The following is a 13,702-nucleotide window of genomic DNA, read 5'->3' on the forward strand; positions in this document are numbered from 1 at the left end:
TTCTGTGGCAACAGAGCAGACATCATGACAAGTGCCTGGGTTTGGCAAATCTATTAAGTAAAAAACAGATCAACACTTTCTTAAAAGAGCACCTCTACCATATACTCAAAGCCTCAACATTGTCATATATGCCCAATAGTAAATAATTCCTTAAACAGAAGGGTGATGCAGTTCTTTCTTAACTCCAAAAATAGGTTAACTTTGAGCAGCTGAAGAGATGGGTGAAAGGGAACCATATATTTGCAGGCAGATCAATCTTGGCAGGCTGCCAACACAATCCAAACCTGTGAGGTAACCTGTTTAACACTCTCCTATGCAGAGGTGTAAACAGCAGGTAGTACATGCATGACAAAGCATCACCTACTTTAGGGACAATGCTCATAAATACTGGAGGAAAGAATGCCTCTCCAGCCAGTATTTGTCACATATAAATATTTGTAATAGTTGCTATGGCGCAGTTGAGAGAGGAAAGATGAAAATCAGAAAACAGTGAAAGTTGTCTGAAAACAAAGAAGTGTTTCCGGAGAGAATGCAGTAAACTCAAGTACTGGAATTTTTATTCTCCTGAAGTTTTGTTACAGGTCTTTTGATTAAAAAAAATCCCATAAGTGTATCTTCATTATTTAAAGATAAAATAAATTATCTTAATGAATTAGACCAGATGTTAAAAGGTGTCCCACATTAATTGTGGTTGCCATTTTTAATACCCATGAATCTATTTGATTGTGCCTGATACTTGAGTGATACACTTAAATTTTTCAGAATAACTCACAACAGATCAGGAATCTGGGATAAAGTACTTAGGCACAGTATTTCAGTTGTGTTGGATGAGATTCAGCTCCTCAGCCCTGAAGTAACTCAACGCCTGCAAGTGGGATAGGAATAAGATGTTCTGTCTTTAAGAACCATCCCATCACTTTTCTGATGGCAACCACTTCATGAATCTCACTGTTGCCAGAATCCCCATAACATTTTATAGGGGGAACTCCCACTGAGTACTGAAAAATCTGAGCTGGCGGTGTGCGGACTGATCTTCCCATGGCATTGAAACTTATTCCTCTCAAGACACTAATATTTACCATATAGTATGCTTCTCACTTTCAGAATAATATATCTGGATGACCTCCACAAGTTTTACCTTTTCATTTTCAACTGTCTTAGGTATTTTTTTCCTACTGCTAAATATGAGGCTTTTTCATTTGCTGTTTCCATGCTACAGTAATTTGTTCTTATAGAATAGTACCTTTATTTTAAAAAATTCTAGTTAGAATTTCTGACATTGTACAACCAACCGCTGTTACAAAGCCCTCAGTTTTACATAGGGGTGCCTATTAGCACAGTCATGGTTAAGGGCTTGTCACAATTTCCATTATATAGTAAAACATTACTTTTAGGAATTTAGAACAAGGCTGTAAAAAGTAACTGTGGGCTGCAGTTTTACACAGAAAATCTTTGCCCATGAGAAAATTATTGTCACAAATGCTGAAAGCATCAGTCAGTCTGCTTCGCTATTTTTAAGTGGAGCGAGTGAAAAATTAAATGTAGTTCAGTGATTTAAAACATTTTTTCACACTCAGGCACAGCCACCACAGGTGTAAAACACCCCATGGTCCCAATTTTTAGCTCTGCACATGTCTTTGTATTGCTCCAATATTGCAAAAGGATCTTGAAGCTGCCTAAAATAGCATAAAATTTCCAGGCACAATTGAATTTTCAGCTGATGGAGAAAGCCACCATTATTTCATAATGCATGGAGTAGGCAGGAATCTTGCCCTTCTTCCATACCTCCTTGAACACAAGGAGTGGAGCAGAAATATGAATACATTATGGAGAGAACATCATACATTCTGGCTGAGCATGAGCAATTGATACAGATTCAGACAAGTCCTCTGTTTATACTGTCCTCAAAGTTTATACTACACACCATTTTCTCCTTCAGGAACCTCAGGATCTCACCAATGCAAAAGTGTTTAAGAGCATCTGCCTTTCTTCCACATAGCTATGACAAGTATCTAAGCTAGCGTTTAGTGCAGAACTTAGTAGCAAGGGGACAATATTTTCTTAATTTGTACTTTGATTTAGTTTTACAGAATCAGTAGTCCAAAATGGGAAGGGGGTGGGGGGAACAGACAACGGGGATGGGACATTACACTATTTTAACAGCTTCCGCAAATACTAAATTATTGTTTTCAATTATGTTTTCAGTTTGGCAGGGGTAGTTTCACAGGAAGTGCAATATTTAAAAAAAGAGTAATTTGTAAATTTTCACATAAGCCCCTATTTCATGGCGAATCACACATTTTTAATCCAAACCAGGTAAATGCAGCAACATATCTGGACATGCCATTGCCCCGTTTGTAAAAACATCTTCCTGGCATCACTCACGAATCCCAAATGTATAGGTGCAGCATATTGGAAAAATTAGCCTTAAGAGTTCTTCCTAACGTTTCCTATTACTTGTTAACTTACAGCTCCTGTTATCATGCTGCTTTTGCTTCTCTGTCTTCATGGTATATTATTTACTATTTATAATATTAACTATTATAATATCAGCACCCCATGTGAAAGCAAGAAGAAATGGCATATGCGTATCCGAGCCCTAGGTCCTTGCCATCTAATTACTGATATGATACGACAAGTGAGAACAGCAAGCACTGGATGGAGGGAATTAGTTATATTGATACAAAGAATGATGTTGCATATGCTAGAAGGTGATAAATTCAACTGCAGATTGAATGCAGGAAATGGGCCAGTAAAGCAGTGATTCCGACACACATTAAAACCTTTTGCAAAGTATTCTGTGTTTCATTAATATCACATATTTTGAGGGAGGTGGTTCTGTAAACCTCTCTCCCATTGTTAAACATAGTTCCCTTTTATAAACCACATTGTACTTAAGCTTTTAAAATTCATTGTTTTGCTACATAGGAGCAAGCAAAGCTGTTCATTAACAGAGTTCAGCCACACCTTGAACAATGCATCCATCAAATATGAAGTCAGGCTGCCTTTTTTTCTCTGCGGTGAATTCCTGTCTGTTATTTGTCCATCTTAAAACAAAACAGAGCATTGACTGAAATATGAATGGATCATGTCCTATGGCCCCTGTTCAGGCAGGATTTAAAAAAAATAACAAATCCCAACTGTTAGGAATGACTGAAGACTGTAGAATTAATCCCTGTGTTTTAAATCAGTATAATGTTTTCTGGATGTCCTAGGTGACACTGTTATGTCAGGAGAAATTTGAAATTATGTGACTTGTTAGTCCACTGGCAATTGAGCTGTTACCTTTATGGAAACATTTTTATGTTAAATAGATTAGTTCATTCCTCTTTGTATTGTTTTGACTTTGAATATTATTAATATAGTAACAATAATTGCTTAGCTGTTAGAACAAGTTTTTCTGAAAAAAAACCCAACCAAAACCAAACCAAAACAAAAAACCAAACCCACAACAAGTTGCCGTTCAGATAGGTCTTGTCAGATACCCAAAAATAATTATTAGTAATATTTGTCTTGGCCTGGGGTGTTTTGTCCATGATTTGCCTTTCTGTGGGCCTCTACTTTCCTCATTTGAGCATGAAATGAAATATCAAAGGGAAACAATAGTTTCATGGGAATGTCACTTGTAGTTAGAGCTGATGACTGGCAATCCCTTACTTCTGGCGTCATTACTTAGGCTGAATAACTTTCAACTTAAATATGTTTCACATTTTTTTCTATCAATAATATATGTGTCAAAATGGGGTTATTAGCATTTAATTAATTATCTATGAAGGGTCTTGAAGTCTGCAAGTGGCACCTGACTGAAAAATCTTATGACACTTACATACCTCCCCAAATTTATAATAAAGGCTGCTTCTTCATCCTAATTTCTATCTAGATGTTTCAGGGATTTTCACAGCATAGCTTCTCATGCTCTTATGTTTCAGCACAAGTGGGACTACGTAGGCCACTGAAGGCTTAAGTGCATTAAGCACTAATTAATTCAGTTAAGATTCAGTGTAATTTAAAAAATTACTGTATTGTTTTAGCTGTATCCCATTCCAGATTTCCATGAGAGTTAATTTTGCCATAAAACGTGGTCAAGAAATCTAAACTGTTTGTGTAAGCCAGCAGGAACGTAGTTGCATTTAGCAGTTTTAATTCATTTAAAGAATGTAGATTTGGGCATGGCTGGCTGTGGAGCATGGATGTGCTATAGCTTATTTAGAAACGTTGTTCCGGTATTAATATGACCCAACTTTAAACACTGGTGAGTGAACTGCTACCACTGATAGAGCTGAAAATAGTTGATTTAATTTCACACAAAGATATTTCGCTATTAATTTTAGCTCTAGACTTTCAAATGGGGAAGGACATATACGCAGGTTGTGAGGATGGCTGTGAAAACTGGTGCTGTGTTTTAATTGAGATGAAGAATTTTGCTTGCATATGTAAAACAAATGTACTAAAGAAGTTAACTCACTGCCACCAAAACTGAAAACAAGGCACTTTGGAAAATATATGCTGATATATAACTGGCTAGAATTTCCTTCATTTTGCAAAGCCACGAGCCACATGCATCAGCTCACCACAAAGTCATTAGGTCTTTTTAAACTCAGATGAAAAACATTAACAAATACCACAAAAGGCTTTAGTATGGCCCCTTTGTTCATTCACATATGGCAGTTTATAACTCCTGCACCACTTGGGTCGTGTGTTTGTTTAAGCTGCCTCCATCAGGCCAGCCCTGAGAGAACAAAAGACATCTTGAGCGATCCTAAGCAGGAAATGGGCTAATCTAAACATGGCTTGTGACACTATAAGTAGAATAGAAAGGGGAGGGATTGATTAGTCATTAATGTCCAATTGACTCCATATGGATGTTGCAATAATAAGGCCTTTTTCAGTGCAGTAGCGGAGTTATTGAATTAGAGGTTTATGTTTCCTCAGAGCTGACCTTAGGGAATTCCCTTTTGGTTCTTCTTGTTGATGTTTTAAAGAGAACGGAGTCTCTTAACAGGAAAAATAGAAGCCTTATCATAACCGAGTATTGCATGGATGTAGCTAACCTGTGCAACAGTATATTCCTACCTCTTAGTATTTACTTAGCACATTTCAGAACCCTTGCAGGTGAAATATTTTAAAGCCCATTTAAATATTTCAGTATTTCATGAATCACTTATGTCTTTCTCAAGTTTTTCCCCCTTTTCATTCACTGACACGCAGCCTATAGAAATATTTGGCCCTTAAATCCCAGCTGAGTAATATTTGTTTAGCAATTGGAATGAAAGCAGCTTGACAAACAGACGCTTCCCTGCAGAACATTTGTGCCACTGTGTGACTGCAGGCATCCTCGTCCTGGAGCTAGTCATGTTTCCAAGTGGGTGTTAGTTTTGCCTAGTGATGACAAGACATGCCAGTAATGACAATAGCTCATGAGATACCCATTTATTTTGCCTCTCTTATGGTAATAAAGAATAAAAAATTCTTCTGAATGTGGATGGAGATGAAGAAGTAAGAGGCAGGCAAGGAGCAAACAGATAAATGTTACATCAACACTGCTACAAGTCACTTAGATTACAGGGAAGTAGTAATTTTTGTAACCTTCAAAATTGAACATTGAACTTAATAAATCAAAATAATAGTTAAATGGTTATTCTTGTATTCTAAACTTTCCAAAGCTTATTTTGTCATTCTATTCTTTCCAGATTTGCATTTTTTCAATTTGATTTGAAATATTGCTATATCTTTCATAAAGGCTGCATTTGTCTGTCCACAGGTTAAGAGCAGGAAGGGGGGCTGCCAAGCCAGTTTTTAATGCTCACCGTTTTTATGGCATTTCCATGTTTATGAGTAACCCGTCTCTAGTAGCAAAAGAGTGACTCCTGTTTGCATGTTCATTAGGTTTTGGTCTCTGCAATGCAAGCTACTAGCAGTGCTAGTTGTATTACCACAGACAGGACCAGGTATTTTGGAGGTCACAGTCAGCCTTTTCCAGAGCAGACAAAAATGCCATCTCAGCTTAATGAATAACTGATGACAGAAGCTTTACTACTAACCAGGCACTTTTACACTAGGAACCTAGAATTATTATTTTTATTTCTATATATCTAGCTTGGTATGTGTCAATGGAAGACGATATGCAGTATATTCTCTAGAGTAGCCAAAGATTCATTACCCAGGCAGAGTCAAAGGAAATGTATCACTTCAAACATGAATCAATGGCCAGAGTGTGAAGAGTAATTAAGTAATAACAGAGTGACTGACAAAAATCTCTTTCTTTTTGGTGTCACTTCTTTTCTCTTTCTTTCCTCATCTTTTTCTCAACCTTTTTTTACTCCTTTCTATCATGTTTATTATTGTTTGCATTCTGGTAGCATGTAACATGTAAAGGTCCAGTCTGAGGTTTTGTTGTGGTAGATGATGTATAAAATGGAAGGTAAAACCACATCTCCTTAAAGACAATAGGATTAACCCAAACGTGGCCAAGATTTCAGGGAACATGCTAAGAGATGGTGCCTGTCCTAAAATTCCTGTAATTATAAAAGGGGAGAAACTCAGATAAAGGCAGGAATAAATAAATAAATAAACAATTTAACAATTGTTACTGTAAGTTTCTTAACATTTAATTCATGTGAAAATGTTCATCTTTCCTGTTGGTGATCAGCTTCTTTTCTCTTTCTAAAGAGCAGGGGTGCTTCTTCCCCTGCACTGTCATTAGAGCACAGTCAGTCTCTTTTAGAACAAAAATATTGTTTTAAATTATTTTCATGAAGCTGTAACATTTTTAGATTCATTCTGTGATGTTCTTTGACCCAGTATTGTCCCCAGAGTCTAGTTGGGAATCCAGCTTCCACAGAGGAGTTGCCTGCCACATATCCACAAAAAAGTGATCATTCTCCTCTAATCTGCTTTTAGTCTTACATCATCAAAGTCATGACAAGTTGAACAAATGCAAAGCATCTAGGAAGTGAGGCAGTCCACACCCTCAGAGGCTAAAAGTGTCACTTTGAGGACAGCCCCAGCCTTTAGGCCGAAGTGTAGACTTCTTTGCCAACTAAGCCATTAGGGCAGCCAAACTGTACTGCTTTTGGAATAATCTTTAATTCTGACCAAGCTCTTAATTCTGAATATCGGAATCTCCTCCTGTGACTGCAGATGAACAGTAGCTAGCAGATAGAGCATTAGTTGCCACAGAGAGACAATTACCAAATTCCTCCTCTCTTCTCACGCTTCATTAGTAGTATATTTTTACTTTATCTGTTATTTTGGGTTTATTATTTATTAGTTTCCTGAAAATATTTTCAGAAAGAAGTAAAGCACCTACTTCTTTGCAGTTATATATATCTTTTCCTAAAAATTTCAGGCATCTCTTTCAGCCTCTGTCAGTACTGTAACAAGTTGAGCAAATGCAAAGCATCTAGGAATAAGAAAAAATCCGTACTTCGTAAAACCTGTTGAAATTGTTTATATAGGGCACAATAATGTCTAAATATCTGATTGACAGGATGAAGTACCTACGAACAACCAGTCTAAAAGCTTGTTCTCATGTGTTTCAACTTCTAAGAGCTCACTGAGCATAAGTGCTTTTTATATCATTAGCACCTCATTTCTAAGCTAAAAAGGTACTGAGACTTTCTGGCTACCCACATAGAACCACATGCTAACAGAAGTATTTTCTTGTAATGCTTTATATGCGGAATAGAAGTCTGCAGTTCTGAGATAGTTAGAAGAACATGGAGATTACATTACTTTAGTTATTTGCAGAAATTCATTTTGCAGATGCTTTTGTGCTGGCCTGTGGGTCAACCTGCAAATATTCCCCCAGAGATCAAGCACAAAGAACATCAACTCTTTGGCTGCTTTTTCAAATCCTTCAAGTATGGACTTGCCTCTTGGCCCTCTTGGGCTGGTTGTAATTTATTACTCTAAGTAAGAATTGTTTTCTAATATAACCTTTCTCTGAAAATAGATTATTTACGGTGGGTTTTTTCCTTCCTCTTTTTTTTTTTCATTCTATCTACATTATATCCAGATTAAAAAACTGGCCTATAATCTTGATATTGGTAAAGGTATTCTTTGCCTGCATTAGGATTGAAAGGTCAGGCCAAAATTCTGTTCGAAAGGGCTAAAGACAAACTCCTTAGCTGTAGTGAACAAATGCTTTGGGAAAGTAAAAGATGGACAATCATCTTATGGTTTCAAATACATCTTCTTTCCTTTGCTGTGTGTAGAGTAGCTGAATAACAAATGGCAACTTTTGCATCAATAATAGTTTAAATCTTTTAATTTGTCACCAGCTTCCTAATTGTCCACATACTAGTTACAAATATTATAGTATTATTTTAAAAGATGGAACAGCCATTACATGATATATTTGGTTTTTCTCAAATTATATAGCCATTTGTCTCAATAAATGTTTCAGTATTGACTTACAATGTTGTAATTTATAATAGTTTCACAATAAATATATCCTCTCTCAAAAGGTGGTATCTCTGATATTCATGTTCAAAGCCTTCTGACAACAATGGTCAGAGCCTCACATACCCCTAAACTGGTCCTACATGCAGGTCATTCAGCAAAACTCCTGTTCCTTTTTGCAATAAAAAGCTAACGGCAGCTGCAGCCTCCTGTAAATGCTGAACACCTGTAGCATGGTACTTAACTTAGAATAGTATTAAAACAGTTTTGCATCTCACATTTGCCACAAACCTGCCTTCTATGTGCACGCATGTTAGTATACAAATTGCCAAATTGGTGTCAGTTGTAAAGTAATGACATTGGAGGCATCATAAATTACCATTCTTCCTCAGGAGAAGACACTGCTGTATACGAATGAGTGTTTTGCTCTCAGGGTAATGTATGTCTTCATCTGGCCCAGTAGTCAGCATATTGCCCTGTGTTGATGGATATAGTCAGCTTGAAACTACACTACATTTCACTGCACAATAAACATGGCTGTCAACACCATATAAAGCAAAATCAATTTATCCTGTATGGTCAGTGCGTTTTAAATGAAATTAATGTACTGTAGACCTAGTGGCAAAAAGGTAGTGTATTAGTTATGCATCCTCTGTTTTAGGACTTTTTTTCATGAAAATGTATTTCCTATATAGAATTTTTAAAATGGTATACCTAACATGTAGTGTTTTCACACTGAATTAGGAAACTTAGTTTTTGCATAATTATAAACTTGTCAGTCACTGAAATCAGTAAATCTGCACTGTTTTACTTAGTGTAAAGAACTAATCTTACATTATTTGGCAAATAAATCCCTGTGGGGAGCTGTAATAGTTCACAAAGAAGGAGGCCTATTGCTGCGCTACTTCATTGTCAAGTACCTTGCTTTTTCAAGGTATTGAATTACATGAGCAACTTGATGAGACCTAGGACTAAGTAGGTCATTCTCCCACTGTAAAGACTTTTTGTCTTTCTTTTGTATCTAAGGTATAACCCTAAAAACGTATGCTATCATCACAATTGCAAAATTTTTTCTGGTAAAAGCATGCCTTATCTAGGCTCGGTTATCTCTTTCTCCTGTATTAACTGGTTCTGCACCTCATAATCAGCTCTCTGAACTCTAAAACCCCATGAAGCTTTGCTGTTTCTGGTCAAGAAGCAGGGCTGGATGCATTAAAAAAAATGGTTAAGGTTAGCATGTACAAGTTGACTTGATGGTGGATAGTGACAGGACACTGGTGTACATTAAAGCACAGCAGGCATGGAGAAGCTGGAGTGCTTGTCTCCCATTCCAGAAGCTGCAGGTTGCTGGGCATGCACCTGTTGAAGGCAGACAGTTTTATTACATATATGTGATCAAATGCTCCACGACACATCTAAAATTCAGCTAAAGCAGATTTGACTTTAAAATGTTCAGCTCCAAATATAATCGGATCCATACAACTAGCAGCATGTACCTGGTGTACTATATAATTTATTTTATGAAATGTTGGCATGTGCTTCACTGCTCAAGCAGCAAAATCATTGTCAATTACTTGTGTGAACAGATCTGCATCAGTTTGGATTCTCAAGTGTAATTTTTATGTGACTTTTGTTGAGCATTCAGAACATTATGCTATGTTAAAGTCCCAAATGGAATTTTTTTTCAAATCTCAATAAGTTAACTGCAGAAATACCAGTGCAATTTGTTTCCCCACTCAGATGTTGATGCCTTCAGCTGGGTGAGCCCGAGCAATTACACTGAAATCACTGGATATCCTTTCTCTCACTGTCTCTCTCTCTCTCATAGATCTGGCAGCAAAAAGAGAGAGAGAAAAAGAGAATGAGGCTAATATAAACACAGCACTGAAAGCACTTGCGTAATCCACGTAATAATGTTTTGCATCCATCTTGTTTCTTCCTGCCCTGACATTACAGGAAGTAAAGCAATGAATGGCTCTGCAGCTAAACTACAGCAGTATTATTGTTGGCCAACAGGAGGTGCCACTGTGGCTGAAGCTCGAGTCTACCGGGATTCGCGGGGCCGAGCCAGTAGTGAACCGCACATCAAACGACCAATGAATGCTTTCATGGTTTGGGCAAAGGATGAACGTCGAAAAATTCTCCAAGCGTTCCCTGACATGCACAACTCCAACATTAGCAAAATCCTAGGTAAGTGCAAGACAATGAACAAATCATGACCATGACTGAACCAAAACTTAGGGAAGGTTAGAAGGCTCTGATATAGTAGTGGCAATTGGCAGAGGTTAGTTATTTTTGGAGCTGTGGAAAGATGAGGTTATTTACATTGGTGACACAGGCTAGTTACTTTCTTCTTGGATATGCAACTTCTCTAATTTTAGGACATATTTTGTTTGGCAGATGTTCACTGAAATCGGAATAACTGAAACCTATACAAATTAGGACTCATGGGTTGTTTTCATTTTCATTCCCTTCCTTTTCCCTTTCTGCCCCTTCCCTAATGCCTTTTATTTTCAACAGCAGAGTCACAATATGCTTTAAAGATGTAGCAGCATTCAAAAGGAGTATTTTGTGAAATCTGTTGCAAAAGTGTATCTTGATAAAAGGTCTAATTGCAGGACCCCATTAGAAATCACCTGAATTACAAATCACCTGAATGCAAAATGGTACTTGCTGGAGTAATTACTGGGAAAAAATTAATAAAGTACAAAATCAAAATCAAAGGTTTATGTCAGACAGTGCAGTGTCAAAGAAAGAAAGCTGGCACAGTTCAAAAGATATGTCTGTGCATACCTGCTAGCATGGAAAATCATGTTTGATTCAAAATATTACAATGTTCAAAAAGCCAAGGAAGCACTAGCATCATACAATTAAAATACTGCTTAGTTTAAAAGACACCATAGTTGATAATTTGTATAGATTGGGACAATCAGGGAATATGCCATGCATTATATTTTACCACCGTGCAAATAAATCGGCTCATTTCTGAGAAATTTTGATTTGCTTTTTAAGTCTCCTCCAGAGAATTAGAAACATACGTGAGAATGAGTGGTGAAATGTTAAAACCTATATTTGCTTTCTGAGTCTTTGAAGTGAAAGACAGATTCTGAATGTAACTCGTAATAAATAAAAGTAAAAATCAAGTTTCCTCTGTAATCATTTTATTGTAAACTTTGAGTTCAAATACATTCTTAACAAAGTTTGTTGCGTGTTAGCTCAGAGGCAAGAATACATAGAAATAAATGTTACTTTGTCCTAAAACTTCCAAAATCTTACTTAGTAGTTCTCATATTTTTGTCTACCATATAAGTAAGTTATATGAATAGCCTTTCAGTTTTGTATAAAACCTGCACTGTTTCAGTGTTGGCAGCTGTAGGGAATCTATATTATTTGTGTGCATTCTGTGAAAAAAACTATTAGGAGCATAGTAACTGTATTCATTAAAATGTAAACTTCCAGTATAAATATTTCAGAAGTGCCAGCAATTGAGTGTTTGTTAACCACGGAATTAACCTGTCAGTATCTGCTCGGCCACAAATAAGTCTAAGTCCACATAATATCTGTGCAACTTTTCCAGGACAATGAGAAAAGAGACTGAAATATTAGAACTGACACAGAGTATTGCTGGCTACGGATAATATTTATACAACTTTTCCATTTGTTGATGTATGAAAAATCTTGGTAAAAGAATAGCTTCCACCCACGTTTACCACAGCTGTAATCATTTTATTCATCTAAAAGACACCAAAAAGCTATTTTCTGCATTTCTTATCCCCTGGAAAAAAAAGTCCCTTCTCTATTCAAGTGTTTAGATAGCTCCTTATAAACAATACAAGAGATTGGAATACTTTTTCCTCTTCCTGTGTACACTGTCTTAATTTTTTAAATTTTTTATTGGTGCAGCTTTCAATGAGAGTTTACAGTACCTGAAGTGGTGTATATAATTACAATGTGCTCTCTGATTTTCTCTTTTTTAAAAAAATATGTTTGTTAAATGTAACTTTCTCAGTGCTGTTCTGTGCATTTATTACATCTGGCCGGAAGATAATATGCATAATAGGATTTAAAATATGGTAAGGTGCCAATATTATGCCAAGTTTATATCACAAGATTAGTAAATTTAAGACACCCAGACAGCAAGGGATTTTTCATAATTTTGTTGAACCTATAAGGATTTGAATATTCTTTCCTGCCACACAGCAAGGTATTAGTATCCATTAGTAGGATTGTGTAAACCAAATCCTCATAAAACTATCAAAGAAGCATGCATCCCTAGGCAATGTGTAAAGCTTTTAACAGTAAAAGTATGGTTGTAGACCTTACTTAACCATTATACTGTGTGGGCTATTACAAAGGTATAGGATTATTCACAGAATAATGCTCATATTGTAAAAAATTAAATAGTCTATTTTGCAGCATGAGGCTGACATTTTGAGACGTAACTATTGATTTTAAGTGCGCCTATTCTAATAGAGATTTACATATGCTTGGTCTGCAGCAATATCTGAAAGTCAAGGTTCTTTTAAGGGGTCTCAGGTTGTGCATCCCAAATATGCTGGCTGATGTAAATTCAAATCAGTTTAATTAACTTATTTAAAATCTGTTTATTACAGCAAGAAGGCATGTTGAAATGTGTATGTGTAAAGCTAAATCTGCTTTACTTGAGCACTCACTGATGCTTTGTGTTAACAGGATCTCGCTGGAAGTCCATGTCAAATCAAGAGAAACAACCTTATTATGAAGAGCAGGCACGGCTAAGTAAAATCCACCTAGAAAAGTATCCTAATTACAAATACAAACCTCGACCAAAACGTACCTGCATTGTTGACGGAAAGAAATTGCGTATTGGTGAATACAAACAACTGATGAGGTCTCGAAGACAGGAGATGAGGCAGTTTTTTACCGTAGGGTGAGTACTATTGTTGTAATTGTTTTCAAAGACAGAGCATGCTGTTTGAAAACAGATAGACTTATCTGTTTAAGTCACTGACTAATGTCACTTAGAAGGCAAAGATTTGAACCTGTAAAACCTTATTAAAAACATAAGATATATCATGGAATATGGAGCTATCAACTTGCCACTGAATGCTGATTATGAGGCTGATTGTGGAATTCTTTAAAGTCAAAAGAAGTTGTTTCCCATTAGCCTGAAAGGTTTGAATTGTGTCTTTTGTGAATTATTAGTAAGCTAATCCATTCTGGGTTAGATCATTTCCTAAATTAAGACAAGAACAAAGAGAAAAACCACAAAAGATTATTCCAGTGTAGAATAAGGAGTCAGGAGAGGAGGAAAAGGGAG

At 36.5% G+C, this 13,702-nt stretch overlaps 1 protein-coding gene across 14 annotated transcripts in view; it reads left to right on the forward strand.

Moving 5' to 3' along the window:
* The window catches only part of SOX6 (SRY-box transcription factor 6), a 379,848-nt gene that overhangs the window by 354,992 nt on the left and 11,154 nt on the right, over window positions 1-13,702 (forward strand). For 12 of the 14 annotated variants that reach the window (XM_075094704.1, XM_075094700.1, XM_075094707.1 and 9 more), the window contains 2 exons: window positions 10,360-10,593; window positions 13,096-13,312. In XM_075094704.1, the coding sequence (XP_074950805.1) occupies window positions 10,360-10,593; window positions 13,096-13,312 (451 nt within the window). The remainder of the gene's footprint in view (window positions 1-10,359; window positions 10,594-13,095; window positions 13,313-13,702) is intronic. The other 2 variants (XM_075094697.1, XM_075094698.1) reach the window with 1 other exon arrangement.

The sequence above is a fragment of the Phalacrocorax aristotelis genome, chromosome 5 (assembly GCF_949628215.1).
Source record: "Phalacrocorax aristotelis chromosome 5, bGulAri2.1, whole genome shotgun sequence".
Taxonomy (NCBI): domain Eukaryota; kingdom Metazoa; phylum Chordata; class Aves; order Suliformes; family Phalacrocoracidae; genus Phalacrocorax; species Phalacrocorax aristotelis.